Source organism: Pseudoliparis swirei, chromosome 15 (assembly GCF_029220125.1).
Source record: "Pseudoliparis swirei isolate HS2019 ecotype Mariana Trench chromosome 15, NWPU_hadal_v1, whole genome shotgun sequence".
NCBI lineage: Eukaryota > Metazoa > Chordata > Actinopteri > Perciformes > Liparidae > Pseudoliparis > Pseudoliparis swirei.
Window position 1 is genome coordinate 11,889,312 of NC_079402.1, and position 15,280 is coordinate 11,904,591.

General features: G+C 39.5%; 2 protein-coding genes across 4 annotated transcripts; one reads left to right on the forward strand and one right to left on the reverse strand.

The window, feature by feature from the left end:
- Positions 1-522: 522 nt before the first annotated feature.
- pde6b (phosphodiesterase 6B, cGMP-specific, rod, beta) lies at positions 523-12,284 on the forward strand. Of its 2 annotated transcripts, XM_056432896.1 has the most exons (24): positions 523-637; positions 732-1,002; positions 1,228-1,539; positions 3,557-3,709; positions 4,740-4,829; positions 4,957-5,097; positions 5,183-5,257; positions 5,384-5,448; positions 5,642-5,708; positions 5,817-5,864; positions 5,975-6,124; positions 6,337-6,480; positions 6,625-6,690; positions 6,827-6,976; positions 7,061-7,168; positions 7,312-7,421; positions 8,111-8,198; positions 8,309-8,409; positions 9,245-9,352; positions 9,435-9,498; positions 9,589-9,663; positions 10,222-10,305; positions 10,448-10,595; positions 10,839-12,284. In XM_056432896.1, the coding sequence occupies exons 2-24, from the start codon at positions 844-846 to the stop codon at positions 10,883-10,885; spliced, it is 2,553 nt and encodes an 850-aa protein (XP_056288871.1). In that variant the 5' UTR covers positions 523-637; positions 732-843; the 3' UTR covers positions 10,886-12,284. The 2 variants fall into 2 exon arrangements, with proteins under 2 accessions (XP_056288871.1, XP_056288872.1); XM_056432897.1 differs by lacking the exons at positions 523-637; positions 732-1,002; positions 1,228-1,539; positions 4,740-4,829 and having other exon boundaries at positions 3,619-3,709; positions 4,900-5,097.
- Positions 12,285-13,322: 1,038 nt separating this feature from the next.
- On the reverse strand, positions 13,323-15,006 carry atp5mea (ATP synthase membrane subunit ea). Of its 2 annotated transcripts, none has more exons than XM_056432795.1 (4): positions 14,936-15,006; positions 14,371-14,425; positions 13,543-13,641; positions 13,323-13,417 (listed from the first exon to the last, which is right to left on the reverse strand). In XM_056432795.1, exons 1-4 carry the CDS (start codon positions 14,969-14,971, stop codon positions 13,392-13,394), a joined length of 216 nt encoding a protein of 71 aa, XP_056288770.1. In that variant the 5' UTR covers positions 14,972-15,006; the 3' UTR covers positions 13,323-13,391. The 2 variants fall into 2 exon arrangements, with proteins under 2 accessions (XP_056288770.1, XP_056288769.1); XM_056432794.1 differs by having other exon boundaries at positions 14,371-14,482; positions 14,936-14,980.
- Positions 15,007-15,280: the final 274 nt, after the last annotated feature.

Below are 15,280 nucleotides of genomic sequence, written 5' to 3' on the forward strand. Positions count from 1 at the left end.
TCCAAGCCTCTTTAGTGAATGCCCACTCTTTATGAATGACAGCACATGATCTTCCAAGATTTTTAGATTTATTTCCAACTTCATTGTTGTTCCCGATTGATGTTTGTTTTTTCGTTTCATCGTTTCATTATTATCTATTTTCTTTGTGCACATTTATTTAAGATGAAGAAAGCCATATGAATTTAAACCTACAACTCAATTAGAATACATTTGAAATGCTTGTCAAATAATTGCTGATCGGATGTAACCCGTGAATGGAAAATTCAAGAGTGCAGTGAGAAGAAAGCGAGGAATATGTCCACTGTTTAGCTTTTGTGTGAAAACGCTTGTGTTTTTAATGCAATATATTTCCCTGCGGATTCATTTAATCTATCTGAGCAGTTACAAACGTGCAGCATGTGCTGAAGCCCACTGGGCTGTTACATGTGGCCCACGTATCTGTTACTAGATGATCAGCTGACAGGTTTAGCCGATCCCGGCTAACCTTCAGCGCTGTCTGCTGATGACAGATGGATTGTTGGATTCAGCCCTCTGCCTCCTCCTCAGGGATCTCCCTCACTCAGTCTGCTCATCCCACTAATAGGGGGGATTATTTTTTACCTGCATTTGAATGTGTCCACTTCTGTGTACTACCTGGGTAAGATTGGTTTTCTTTAGGAGAGCAGCTGGATAAACCGGCCTCGCAATGTGCTTTGTGTCGCTTGATCCTCTTTCCTTTTATTTATATTCAGAGAGGTTGGAAGTAGCTCTTTCAGGGTAGCGCTGGACCGAGCGGGAGCTCCTCCACTGAGCTGAAGAGGGAGACGACAGGGACATTTGGGAGAAGAGGAGAAAGAAGGAACCATGAGTGTGCAACAGGAAGACGTGGAAAAGTTCCTCAAGGAGAACCCTGCCTTCGCTAAAAAGTACTTTGACAAGAAGATGAGCCCAGCCTTCATATCAAAGGTGTCCGGACTCCCAGCCCAACAGGTTGACTTCAGCCAGTTCAAGGAGCTCACTCAGGTAAAATACATTACTTCACTTCTTGTTTACCAAGAGAGAGAAAAAGCCAGGAGATACTACAGAGCAGACATTGGCATAGTTAAGCAGCCAGAGCTACCCAACATAAACCTTTCTATATATATATAAAACAACCTCTGCAAACCTCTGCACTTATTAGGAAGGTCATACCCATCTCTCCTAAAGAACATGTACAAAAAATGTGTCACACTTTTGCTCTGTTTCCAGCTCGAAGAAAGCAAAATCATGTATGAACTGATCAAAGACATGCAGGAGAACATCAACATGGAAAAGGTGGTCTTCAAGATCCTGAAGAGGATCAGTGTGCTGATCCAAGCGGACCGGTGCAGCTTGTTCATGTACCGCCAGCGGAATGGCACCGGAGAGCTCGCCACCAGGCTCTTCAACGTCAACAAGGAGGCCCAACTGGAGGACTGCGTTGTGCCACCGGACTCTGAGATCGTCTATCCGCTGGACATGGGAATAGTCGGCCACGTGGCCCTCACCAAGAAGACTGTTAATGTGAAGGACGTCACCGAGGTGAGTCCGGAGGAATGCATTGATGGGGAAACCAGTTAGAACTAGAATGGGCACTCGGTAGAGCGCATACCTTCGCATTTCACAAGATTGTGCATTGAATTATGAAAATGTTGGCATTAGTTGCATGCCAATTGGATAAAAATTGACCGTGCTATGGTAAAAAGAAGATTTTGACCTTTTCATGACCTTGACCTTTGACCCGATTGATCCCAAAATCTAATCAAATGGTCCCCGGATAATAATCAATCATCCCACCGAATTTCATGCGATTCGGTTTAATACTTTTTGTGTTATGCGAATAACACGCATACAAATAAATAAATAAATAAATAAATACACGGCGATCAAAACATAACCTTCCGCATTTTCAATGCAGAGGTAATGATACACTTCTATCTATCGCATAGAGCTGCACTGTTGACCGTCACAGTGTCATGCATGATACGACCACCTGGTGGCGCCACATCCTTCAATTCTTATTTCGCGTCATAGTTTGAATTAGCAATTACATGTTTATCTTCTTAAGAATTACATGTTAATCTCATAGCAAGCAGGTCTGCTTCTGAATGTAATTTCAGTTAAGGAGAGAGAGTGAATATCTTATTTAAATATAACCGCCCAACGCACACGATTGATGTCATGGCCTAGAATCTTATCAAAAACTTTAATCAACATTGAGATTAAATTCACTCCGTAGTAAAAAGTAAGATGAATCAAGACTTTGCAATATCTCTTACATATTGTGGTATATTTTCATTAATATATCTGGTTCAACGAGGATTTGGGTAAATTTGTTAAATTGGATGAAATCAGATTTATCTATGATTTTTACATTAATGAGAAGACGTAAACAGGGCGATCAAAACTCAGGAGCATGTTGTTGAAGGAATATGCCGGACAATCCCAGTAAAACCGATAAAGATCAAACCTAAAAATACCATGTTGCAGATGGACACGCATTTATAGTTCACATTTGAAAAATACTGAAGGGTTTATCTCATGTGCGGAATGCTTTTAAATGCATGGAATAAAAAAGACGTAAGGAGAAAGCGTCAAATTATATTTTTTGGGAAGAAACTAAAAGTCTGTTTGACTTTTACCAAAATATTTATCCTGCACTCACCATTATAGAAATAAGCGACACAATAGATGCAATCTAAATATAATTACATTCTCTAATTTAATCAGGGCAGCGAAGATTTAAAACATAGTTTGTGTCGCTTCTTTTTTTGACAATTGTCAATTCATAAGTCATCCTAAATCTGTATGTTTTCATTAATTACATTTAGCCAATGATGGGCGCAGACAAGTAACAGAAGAGTTTGTGACACGTATCTATGAGTTTAAATCCTTTGTCAGACATAATCTATTTATTTCCAGATCCCATCAGCCTCTGCTCGAGCTGTGGATTAGACGCCTCTGGCATCTAGTCAGCAGGAATCTAAAACAGATCGAAACAAGCTCACTTTATGCATATATATGGCTAGATATGCCTTCATATAGACGCAACTACACACTAAATATATATCTTGCCCATTTTGATTAAGTGCTGTAGTTTCATAATGAAAATAACCTTGATACTCAAACACAGGGAAACGGGTTGAATATCATGTTAAACAAAAAAAAGTTACGTAAAGGGATTTTTAGTATACTTTTCCAAAGAGCTTATTGTCTAGTGGTTTACAATTCTTTTGGTTTAAGTCTAAATGATAATAGGCCTAGAACTACCTACAGTACCATGAGTATAAAAGACATTTATTTAATTTAAATTAAAATAATGCAATTTGACCTTTAAGAAATCTACTCATGGCTCTGAACTCAAACATACTACATTAAAATAGCATGTGTTACATCAAGTTAGAGAACATAAAACACATATTAAATGCGATATTAAACTAATTGTCTACCAAATGTCTCCTTTAAATCATTTCTTAAAATGTCCGCAGCCATGGTATTGAAAGCAGGAAATGAAAGCCTTCCAAGTATTTTCTCAGAACGCGTGTTTTATGTCTCCTAGAATCAGCATTTCAGCTCATTCGTCGACGACCTCACAGACTACAAGACCCAGAACATTCTGGCTATGCCCATCCTCAACGGCAAAGACATGGTGGCTGTGATCATGGCTCTGAACAAGACCACGGGACCACATTTCACTGCTCAGGACGAGGACGTAAGTCCCAACCACACAAGTACCCACGCAGCTAAAGCACATAATCAGAGTTTCTTCAAATTAACATCAAACAGAATTGTATTTTTTTTTGCTGAGTATCTCAAATTTTGATTAAACCTCCTCAAGACAACTGCGTTCAGTGCATTAGTAGACTTGTGAGGGCATCCCCCGGGCCGACTGGTGTATCATTAAGGTCTTTACGGTGGGACCAGTGTGTGTTCCGTATACGTTATGTCATTAATCCCAATTAGGAGCAACCTAAGCTTCAAAATGGAAATAAGCTTGAGGTGGTCAGGTGCGTTATGGACTTAGATCTACAGCAAGCGAATAACTTTACAAACAGCATTTCACTTTAAGACAGCGGATGAAATCATAAGCAAAAATATATGAAGTTCAGCACAATATATTATCTCAATGGCAGCAGCAGAAATGTTATAGTATTTCTACAGCCTATATGGATATTGTAGTTGTATTTGCCAGGGTTATCTGCCTTAATATGATCATTACCTCTTTTTAAATAACTCACTAAATATATGCAAACATGTCTGGGCGATGGCCTTTTGTGAAATATGAAAAATTCCCTTCATTTTAGATGCTTACCTATAAAATGTGTTAAATAGAAACAAGAGTAGAGTGACTGTATCGAAGAAGGCCTGTCAATCCGTACACATTTCATGTGTCTCGGTTTATTATAATTCTGATGCAAGCTTTGAGTCATGATTGCAGCTCTATTGCAAACTGTGATGTTAATACTTTACATACTAGTCAAATACTGGTTTATTTTCACTTGCACAATATTTACTAGCATGAAGCTTGACAGATCCAAACTGAAGGCACTTTTTTTTAATCTACTGTTTTTAGAAACCGCACCTTGTCATCTACTGTAATGTCTATCCTTCTGTCTCCTGTATCTTCACACATCACCACATCTTGTATTGAGTCCGAATGTATCCTTTATGTTATCGAATCAGAAGTTGTCTGCACACAGCGCATCAGATCACGCTTTTCTTTGTCTCGTTTATCCGTTTAGCTTTTTTTAAAGTATCTGAAAATTGCCACGTTGAACTTGAAGATCTACCACCTGAGTTACCTCCACAACTGTGAGACCCGTAAAGGACAGGTGAAGGACCTTAACCTGCACACATTTGACGAGAAGTCACAGTTTGGCTTTTCATTCTACTCAAATACAGAAAGACCGCGTCTGCGCCGCATGAACTGGCTGCTGTCTGTGTGCAATGGTTCTCCAGCTGCTGCTGTGGTCGGCCAACAAGGTGTTTGAAGAGCTGACGGACATCGAGCGACAGTTTCACAAAGCCTTGTACACGGTCCGAGCCTACCTCAACTGTGACCGCTACTCTGTCGGTTTACTAGACATGACAAAGGAGAAGGTACAGTGTCTGTATTATCCTGTGGTTTCATGCATGTGTTACCATGAAGTGTTGACTGCATTTGTGTTTTCCATCTTCCCTTTAGGAGTTCTTTGATATTTGGCCAGTGTTGATGGGAGAGCAGGCCCCTTACTCTGGCCCTGTCACTCCTGATGGCAGGGTACATTCTTATTATTTATATATATATATATATATATATATATATATTTATACATTGTTGTCAAACCTTTTTCTTTTTACAATAATAGCACTTTTAAACTTCATTTGTGTTTTATTTGCCCACCAGGAAGTCATATTCTACAAAGTGATTGATTATATACTACACGGAAAAGAAGACATCAAAGTAATACCGTGAGTAGATCTTTTGGTTTTAGTCTGGATATTGATTAAAAATGTGCTCATAGACTAATACGACAACACAATACCAACAACTCCGCCTTAGTTATTTAAAGTCATCTACAGAGATGTCAACATTTTGGGGAACAGGGCTTGAAATCCAAACGTAGCCCAAACTCAATCTGGAACAATCTGACTCCTCTCACAGCACCCCGACTCCGGACCATTGGGCCTTGTGTAGTGGCCTGCCCACGTATGTTGCCGAGAGCGGTTTTGTGAGTTTATTTATTTTTATTACAACCTGTGGAATCATTTATACACCAAATGATTGTACTCTGGCACATCCCCCACCTCCATCAATCTTTTTCATTTCTGCTCCTCAGATTTGTAACATTATGAATACAGCAGCTGACGAGATGTTCAAGTTTCAGGTAAGAGATGTAAGAGGGCTCAGCTCAGCCGGAAGGTAAAAGGCACGACTTTAAGGAAGAAGAAATTCAGAGTTGTTCACATTGCATCACGCGCTTTTGCTTCGCTTCAGACCGAGCCACTCGACAGCAGCGGTTGGATGATTAAAAATGTTCTCTCGCTGCCGATCGTCAACAAAAAAGAAGAGATTGTTGGCGTGGCCACATTTTACAACAGAAAAGACGGAAAGCCTTTTGATGATCAGGATGAGCAGCTCATGGAGGTACATTAACGACGAATTATATCGCATAATTAAATGATTTTTTTGGAGATGTTTATAAACATTGAATAGTTGTGCATCATATATAGTGATGATCGTAGTTTTTTAAACTCAGAAACTTTAATCCAGTTTATCTTGGTATGATGTGGTTCAGGAAAGTCTAGCAGACCATTTCATTTGCATTGTCTGTGACAAACGCGAGCCCCTTTTCTCAGGCTTTGACCCAGTTCCTGGGCTGGTCTGTTTTGAACACGGACACTTACGACAAGATGAACAAGATGGAGAATCGGAAAGAGATTGCTCAAGACATGGTGCTCTACCATATCAAATGTCGGGACGATGAGATCCAGAATATCCTGGTCAGTACTCCTCCTGTACACTTATTATAAGCATTGAAATATTAAGAGACGTTTCCGCTTTTATCAAAATCTGTGTTTACTAGCCCACAGCTTTTCTATTAATTAGTTTTAATCACAGCTTTTTGTTTTTCTCATTTCCCCCAGAACACCAGAGAGGTCTATGGCCGTGAACCCGGAGATTGTGAAGAGGAGGAGCTCCTAGCTATCCTGGTAACATTGAAATGGCACTAAATGGCACCCAATCTTTAGAAGAGGTGCCAAATTGATACTTCATCAAAATAATTTCTCAGTTTTTCTGATGTTTTTAACTGACTCTGCTTTTTTTTAATGTGTATCCCCCTCTTAGAAAAAAGATCTCCCTCCACTTATTAAGAAGTTTGAGATCTACGAGTTCCACTTTTCGGATTTTAACTGCACAGAGATGGAACTGGTTAAGTGCGCGATCCAGATGTACTACGAGGTCGGGGTGGTTAAGAAGTTCCAGGTCCCTCAAGAGGTGATCTAGATATGCATGCGGCATTATTATCCTGTATTATTAAACACCGAGCTCACGTGATTCATCCGGTCTCTCTCCACTCAGGCGCTGGTTCGGTTCCTGTACTCACTCAGTAAAGGCTACAGAAAGATCACCTACCACAACTGGCGCCACGGCTTCAACGTGGGACAGACCATGTTCACGCTCTTAACGGTGCTGCTATGTTTCAATATATTGTTCTACTCTATTTACAATATCAGCTATTTCCATTTCTGCAAGTACGTTATGTTTCATTTCCAAAAGCGCTGTGTATTGTCTTTGTTATAACCGCTCTGCGTGTGCCTCTGTGTGCTCAGACAGGAATGCTGAAGCGGTACTACACTGACTTGGAGGTAATGGCCATGATAACCGCCGGCTTCCTCCATGACCTTGATCACAGAGGGACCAACAATCTGTACCAAGTCAAGTAAGTGCTGTTTAAAACGTTTACATTTCGGAGTACAAGAAAATAATCGTCCTACGCTATCCAAAACTGTATCAGAAGCTGGGTGCACACTTCAGTTAAAGTGCATTTAAAACAAATGCCATGTACACATATTAAACTAGAACGGGCAGTCGGTAGAGTGCATACCTTCGCATATCACAAGATTGGGCATTGAATTATGAACATTTTGGCATTAGTTGCATGCCAATTGGATAAAAACTGACCGCGCTATGGTAAAAATAAGATTTTGACCGTTTCATGACCTTGACCTTTGACCCGATCGATCCCAAAATCTAATCAAATGGTCCCCGGATAATAACCAATCATCCCACCAAATTTCATGCGATTCGGTTTAATACTTTTTTAGTTATGTGAGTAACATGCATATAAATAAATAAATAAATACACGGCGATCAAAACATAACCTTCCGCATTTTCAATGCGAAGGTAATAAATACAATACAAGGACACCAAGACATACAGTAGGTATAATCATTGCAGCTCACAAGTCCACAGGGTTTAAACGACAGAGAGACATTTGTTTGTTTCCAAAACAAAGTCAAATGCTATGTCAATGCTGACGCCTCCAACTGGAAACTGATGGTCATTGTTGTTAATGTTGTATATAATTTGTTTGATATCAAAAGGATTTTTTTTTTTTATGCCAACAGATCTGGCAACCCTCTGGCAAAGCTGCATGGCTCCTCCATCTTGGAACGACACCATCTAGAGATGGGGAAGTTCCTCTTAGCTGACGAGGTGAGAAAGGAGAGGTGAACTAGACTTGTACGTTACTGAAATCTCTTCCTTGTCCCGTCAGTCACCAACTAAGACTGACGGCCGTCTCTCTCCTCTCATCTCGTCTGCAGTCACTGAATATCTACCAGAACCTTCACCGGCGACAGATAGACCACGTGATCCACCTAACCGACATCGCCATCATCGCCACTGACCTGGCTCTTTATTTCAAGTCAGCACAATCTCTCATTGACTCACTTTCTCTCATCTTTACTTTGTAAACATACCTGCAAACTTATGAGGGGTGAAAAAGCTGCCTTTTTCTTGTTTGATGACACCTCAAAGCTTTTCTAACTACGGTCTTTTCATTGTTCTGACTGCAAATCTAAATAATAATAACAAACATTTAAAGAAAAAAGGTCCTCTGAATAATTCAGTGATTGGGCCCTAATAATAGTAATAACAACTTTACATTGTCATTATATCTAATATGGTTAAAGCCATTCATGAACCAACTTCCTTTTCTTTTGACTCGTGTGCTCTGCTGAGCTTTGAGTCTGTTCCATGATTCTGTTCCGTGATTCTGTTCCATGAGTCTGTTCCATGATTCTGTTCCATGATTCTGTTCCATGAGTGTTCCTTTCTCTACCTGGTTGTCACAATCCTAAAATTATAACTTCTATACGATACCTGCCATAAATATCATGATAACCCGATACCAGAATTCAATACAATACCATAAATATGATATACCATAAATATGATACTGGTATATTTATCTACAGTAGTAATACAATAAAATTAAATTTTTTTTTTCTTAAAGCCGAAGACGGTCTCAAAAGCTCCGCAACTTTCGCACGCTCAAAATATGCAAAATCATATCGTTTTTAACACACGGGTACTTTGTTGTCCCACCCCTACCCCAAAACAAAAACTCTTCGGTTCTACATTATTCACGTGGATCACCTATTTCGATTTCAAAACGACGAATTTCGCCGAAAGGTGAGAAGTTTGCAGGTATGTGTAAAGATACATGAGGATAAATACCACGGGTCTTTTCTTATTAGGAAAAGAACCATGTTCCAGAAGATCGTGGACCTTTCACACACATACGAGGATGAAAAGAAGTGGGTCGACTTCATGTCTCTGGAAACAACAAGAAAAGAAATCGTCATGTGAGTACAATGAGCATGTACATGTCCTTTGTTTGTTTTACATTTCTTGATTCTCTCAATCCTTTTCAATTTTTTATTTCAGGGCAATGATGATGACCGCATGTGACTTGTCAGCCATCGCTAAGCCTTGGGAGGTGCAGAGCAGGGTGAGGAGAACAAACTAATAAATGAGTGTCTCCCTGAATGTTTGTGATCTGCTTTTCCACTGACTGTATTTCTCTGTGAGTATCCTTCAGGTTGCCTTGTCTGTAGCAGCAGAGTTTTGGGAGCAGGGTGACCTGGAGAGGTCGGTACTGGAGCAGCAACCTATTGTGAGTTCACAGGCTGTTTATATTTGTATCGGTGTACAAATGTGCATATGTGAAAGCACATGTTGGTAAGCACCTCTCCGTTGCGTGGAATCATTACTTTTATTCCATTCATTTGCCTCAAATAATAGTTGTAGTGTCAGAAATGTCAGAACATATTGAATGATAGTCCTCACAATGTCTACTTTCCTCTGATCAACTTTCCAAAACATTTCCTAGGAAATTATATAAACATAGAAAAGCAGCAAAAAAAGCTAGAACCAGACTATGTTAGGCATTTTTGCTGCAACATTTCTGTTGGTCGACTAATCAATAAATATTTTAAAATGTCAACAACAAAAAAATATATATACATATATGAAACCTGTTGTTTTATTTTCTGTTGTATTTTTCCTTGTTGTGCTGTTAATAGTAACATCGGACTACCAGTGGCCTATTGCCACAGATGTTTAATAAATACCAACTTTTCCGAGTCACTTAAACAGAAACTGTTATTAAATTCCTGGATGCTAATATGATTATTTTTGTTGCGTGACTCAAGCACTTTGTCCCTCCCACCAGCCCATGATGGACAGGAACAAGTCAGCAGAACTACCAAAAATGCAGTGTGGTTTTATTGACTTTGTCTGCACGTTTGTCTATAAGGTAATTTTAAATCTTAGCTGTTTACATGTTTTCTTTTTATACATGTAATCAGCTAAAATGCCCCCCACCCCTAAACCGCTCTGCTTTCATCTTTGCAAACTTATTCTTTATGGAATTGAAATTCATACTCTTTTCTTCTCAGGAGTTTTCGCGCTTCCACCCACAAATCCAGCCCATGCTGGATGGCATCCTAAACAACAGGAAGGAGTGGAATGCTAAAAAAGAAGAGTATGAGGCTAAACTCAAAGCCGTAGAGGAGGTGAAGGGTGCTCAAGAGGGAGTCAGTAAAGGTAATACTTTGGAATAATCACACAACTGTGAAATGTATAAGAACTGCTCTCATGACTTTTACCCAAAGTTTGTGTCATAGTGTGTTTTGTGACAACATCCCAAAGAACACTGTGGCTAAAATGTTAAAATTGTTTACTAGTTTGAATACGAAAATTGGCCAAAGGACAACAAGAAAAAAGCCTAATTATGTTGCTGATCCACAAATGTAGTGACTCTTCCTTTGATCCGTCTTTATCCATCAGCTCCTGCAAAAAGCGCCGGGGAATCCAAGACCTGCTGTGTGTGCTAGAAGGTCAAACAGCCGGAGTGCACACACACGGATCAGACCGACTTCAGAACTATGAGCATCACAGACGGCCAGACAGACAGTCATACCGGCAGGAAACAAGTCAGAAAGTCAGATACAAGAGTAAATGGACATTGCTGTAGTATTTCTTCAGATTATCAGAAAAGGAAATAAACCTGAACGACGAGAGACGCCTCATCAAGAAGAGACGTTTTATCTTTAAGGGACACTCACCAGGTGAGCCAAACATATAATTCAGAGCAAAGCAGGACACCAGCACATGGCTACTTCTACTATAATTAAATATAAATCAAGAGGTGAATGTTGAATCCAAAGTTTGTACTCATCCACATACAACATCAGCTTCCTTGTATTCTGATGATGTAATGCTAGTTCAGATGGTGCAAAAATGCTGTGTGTGCTTGATTCTTGTGAGAAAACATTTAATATTTCTTTTTACGATTTATTTAATTTAGTTATGAAGCACAGCAGCACTGAGAGGATAACATGTGTACATACATCTGTGTAGTAACTGATACATAACATCATATGTAGGAGTGAATACATTATCCAAGTGATTCTCTGCTGCAGAGCCAGTCACTGTAGATGATATATCATGTCTGAAGCTCTGTTTTCAATCAGACTGTATACTGTACATTCATGTAATATTAATATTGGTGTTCAGAATGTAAGTTCAGTTATCAGGTAGATAAAAGTATAATTTTATTACTGTACATGTATTCCAATATTTCAAAAATGATCATTTGAAGTTCACTTCTTCCAGTCACTTACCATTCACCAATGAGTTTGTTTACCTTTATTGCAGAGCGCCAAAGGTAGAGAGAGGCAGAGTAGAAATGTTGCTTTACTATCTGCAAACAAGCCTTTAGTTGCTTGATCATGATGCCTTCATAGTGTACATATATCCGAGAAAGTAGCTGATAATGTAATATTTTATGAATATACAATGTAAATAAGAACACATTCAATCTGGTAATGAGTTGGTTCCTGATCAGATTAACTTTTCTATGACCTAAATGATTGGACCTCAACAACTATTCTAACTTTGAAGCATCGCATGGTAGCAGGAGCAGCCGTCTCTCTCCAACTGCTTCAAAAAGTGACCACTTATTCATCTTCTGCACTACTCCCATCCTGAAGAGCAGCTAGTTCAAAGGCCGGTGTCTTGTTGATGGGCAATGATAGTAAATACTCTCGCTAACAATGCCGGGTTTGAATGAGAGGAAGGGGAACACGCGTATGAGAACGTGCAAACCATTCGTCATGCATCTTCAATGCTGATTGAGACAAAAGAACAACTTCTTGTAATGACTTGTACATACTTGGTCCCCTCCCTGTAAATACATTAAAAAATATATATTTTTCTAGTCGTAGAAATAGAGATGCTTATTTTTTTTTTATAGTGAAAGTGTGTGATTGATAAGCACAGGTAAATGAGTCATCAAGTTATTTCTCATTTCCTTACGTGATTGAAATATGGTTTTATCGTGCTTTCCTCGATTTACTGATGTACGAGTATTCCATACAGATATTGGTGCATCAGATCACCATGTGATATTAGGCACGTACTTTAATATGCTGCAAACATACCCAATAATATGTTTAAGTAGACTTCCTGTACTTAAAGCTTGCCACTTGAAATGCTCCACGTGAACTATGATGACCCAAATAAAGCAAATGTATTTTTATGACTGAATTAATTTCCTTGGATCCTGAAAAAGAAACGTATTCACAAACTAAAATGACTGACTCGGTACGTACCGTTTGGGCAGTGATGGTAACTCACTATTCACTTGACATAGCCTCCACTTAAGGAAATCTACTTTTACGGTCATATAACTAGTTTAACTTAATGAAAATTAGGACTAATTCTATTTGATTGTCACATGGAGCAACATGAAATTTACTAAAACCTCAAGTGCTGCCACTTCATCACGGTTGTTATAGCATGTAGTATATAATGCTATAAGGTAAGGGAGATTTCATAATGAAGGTTACAATATTACACAACACGAGTATTGAGGGGACACTTCTGTCCACACTGCACTTTCTACCACTGGTCCCTGACCCCAATCCTGGGATTGCTGCTAAACTAGGCCAGGATTACAACCATGCTCATCTCCTATTAAAGGACACTCACACACACACACACACACACACACACACACACACACACACACACACACACACACACACACACACACACACACACACACACACACACACACACACACACACACACACACACACACACACACACACACACACACACACACACACACACACACACACACATTCTGTCTTGTGACATGCAACTCACAAACTAAACCTGAAAACTGACTTTAAAGGTTGATTGTTTCAAATTATTTTCTATTTTAGTGCGATGACAGACCCTAAATAAAAATAAAAACAAGAACACTTTGATTACATGAGAAATATGTTTTTGTTTATTTAGTATAGAGCATAGTGCCGCATGTACAAAGATTGTTCATTTAAGGATGGTGTCAGAATTTGCTGCAGAGAGGAGAGAGAACAAGAGGGGGGATTATGTAAATAAGACATGTTGTCGAGATAATGTTGACATGTGTGATGCTTCATTTGAAGAACAGCAACAAAGTGAGTGTTTGGTTCTATGTTACCTTCAGCCAGTTCTTTGAAGATGCGCTCCTGCTCCTCTCTCACCATCTTCTCTGCTTCCTCAATCTTCCTCTCCTCCTCACCAATTGGCTTTAGGTAATCTGAACAAGTATAACACCACAACCGGTCAATGGTCATTATTTCACCCTAACCCTAATCATATATTTGACCTTTTTGCAGTGTGCAAAATATCCTTATGAACCCTTAAGTAGATTTACAGGACATATATAAACTCATAACATATATGCTTCATATATCAGAGCCGGCCTAAATGAACTCAATCTGGGCAGATACACAATAAATCACATTACTGAAAAGTTGTAATCTTGTAGAACATGTAATGACGCAGTCTGTGATTGTCTTAGGTTTAGTGAACTAAATTACATATTTAACCCTTGTGTTGCCTTCGGGTCATTTTGACCCGAATCAATATTACACCCTCCCCCCGCCTATGGGTCATTTTGACCCGATTCAATGTTTCACCCTCCTGTTACCTTTATATTTACTAACATATTTTACCCTTTGGGTTCAATTTGACGCCAGCAATTAAAACCTCCAGAAAATTATTTGAATTAATATTGTTTTCCAAGTTTAAGTGTGAGGCACTTTGTTTGTTTGTTGACTACCGAAAGAACACCGACATTAAACATTGAATGGGGTCAAATTAATCCGAAGGCGGGGGGAGGGTGTAATATTGATTCGGGTCAAAATGACCGAAGGCAACACAAGGGTTAAGCATGTATACTACTTCACTTCTGTTTAACTGTTGCCCTTGAAGTTTAGACAATGGCAATAACATTGTGTTGGCGCATGCGCAGGCATGAACTTACTAAACCGCTGCTTGCCGTAGAACACGCCGAGCAGCAGGGCGGACCACCTGGCCGTCTGAAACGAGAGATGCACAGGTGTTGACTGGCGCAGCAGCGACGCCGAACCAGCTAACTGCGTGTTAAGAGTCGTGTTATGTTTCTTGAAGACCCAACTGCACTGCCTCTCATTGATGTGACTGTGTTCAACACAACTGACTGACCCTTCTGCTGTTGAAGTGGATACAGCTAACTACGTTACATTAGCCGTGAACTGAGATGACACACTGCGCGTACTGCAGCTCTACAGCTCGCCATTATAATCTCGAACTTCAGATCAGACAGATGTGGAGGATGCTCCGAATGTCAACCTCCAGCTGTTTGTCTGGAAATGTTGAAGAGCTGTCAATGTCATTGCTCGCATGAAGCTAGAGAACATGCTACCCTAGCCCCCGACATTCACCGCCAGCTCGCCCGTAGATGCGCGTGTGGAGGAAAGTTAGTGTTTTTAATTAGTTTATTTCCTTTACATGTACACAATCACAACAGTGACATAGTTTATTCAGGGCAAATAATGTGTCATTATTACCTTGATGAGCGGCGACACTGCGACCGGAGGAACCATGGTGAAGCGAGAAAGTGGATAACTTCCGGATAAAGCGGAAGTAGTTTTTTTCGTTTGTCACTTGACGTGAGATGGAAGTTTACAACTCACTAGCTTTCACAAGGCAATGATGCTTAAAATTAATAAAATAATAAAAGCAAATTAGCAACATAGATCATAATACTTAAACATGAACATTAATCATATTTATTTAAGGTAGTACAAACTATTTGAGTTTGGGTCGGCTACAGCCTAAATACAAATATCTAGATTATATTACTCAGATGAGTGAACTATTACAAATGACTAAAAAGTGAGTCAATAGGTTAC

What these genes read in the sequence shown, in the direction of transcription:
- pde6b (XM_056432896.1), top strand. Translation starts at nt 844, where the DNA reads ATGAGTGTGCAACAGGAAGACGTGGAAAAGTTCCTCAAGGAGAACCCT. An exon ending in AGTTCCAGGTCCCTCAAGAG is followed by an intron (nt 6,977 to 7,060) that starts GTGATCTAGATA and finishes CTCTCCACTCAG; the next exon opens with GCGCTGGTTCGGTTCCTGTA. An exon ending in GACCTGGCTCTTTATTTCAA is followed by an intron (nt 8,410 to 9,244) that starts GTCAGCACAATC and finishes TTTTCTTATTAG; the next exon opens with GAAAAGAACCATGTTCCAGA.
- atp5mea (XM_056432794.1), bottom strand. Translation starts at nt 14,971, where the DNA reads ATGGTTCCTCCGGTCGCAGTGTCGCCGCTCATCAAG. An exon ending in CAGTGTCGCCGCTCATCAAG is followed by an intron (nt 14,483 to 14,935) that starts GTAATAATGACA and finishes CTTAACACGCAG; the next exon opens with TTAGCTGGTTCGGCGTCGCT. An exon ending in CTTCAAAGAACTGGCTGAAG is followed by an intron (nt 13,418 to 13,542) that starts GTAACATAGAAC and finishes TCCTCTCTGCAG; the next exon opens with CAAATTCTGACACCATCCTT.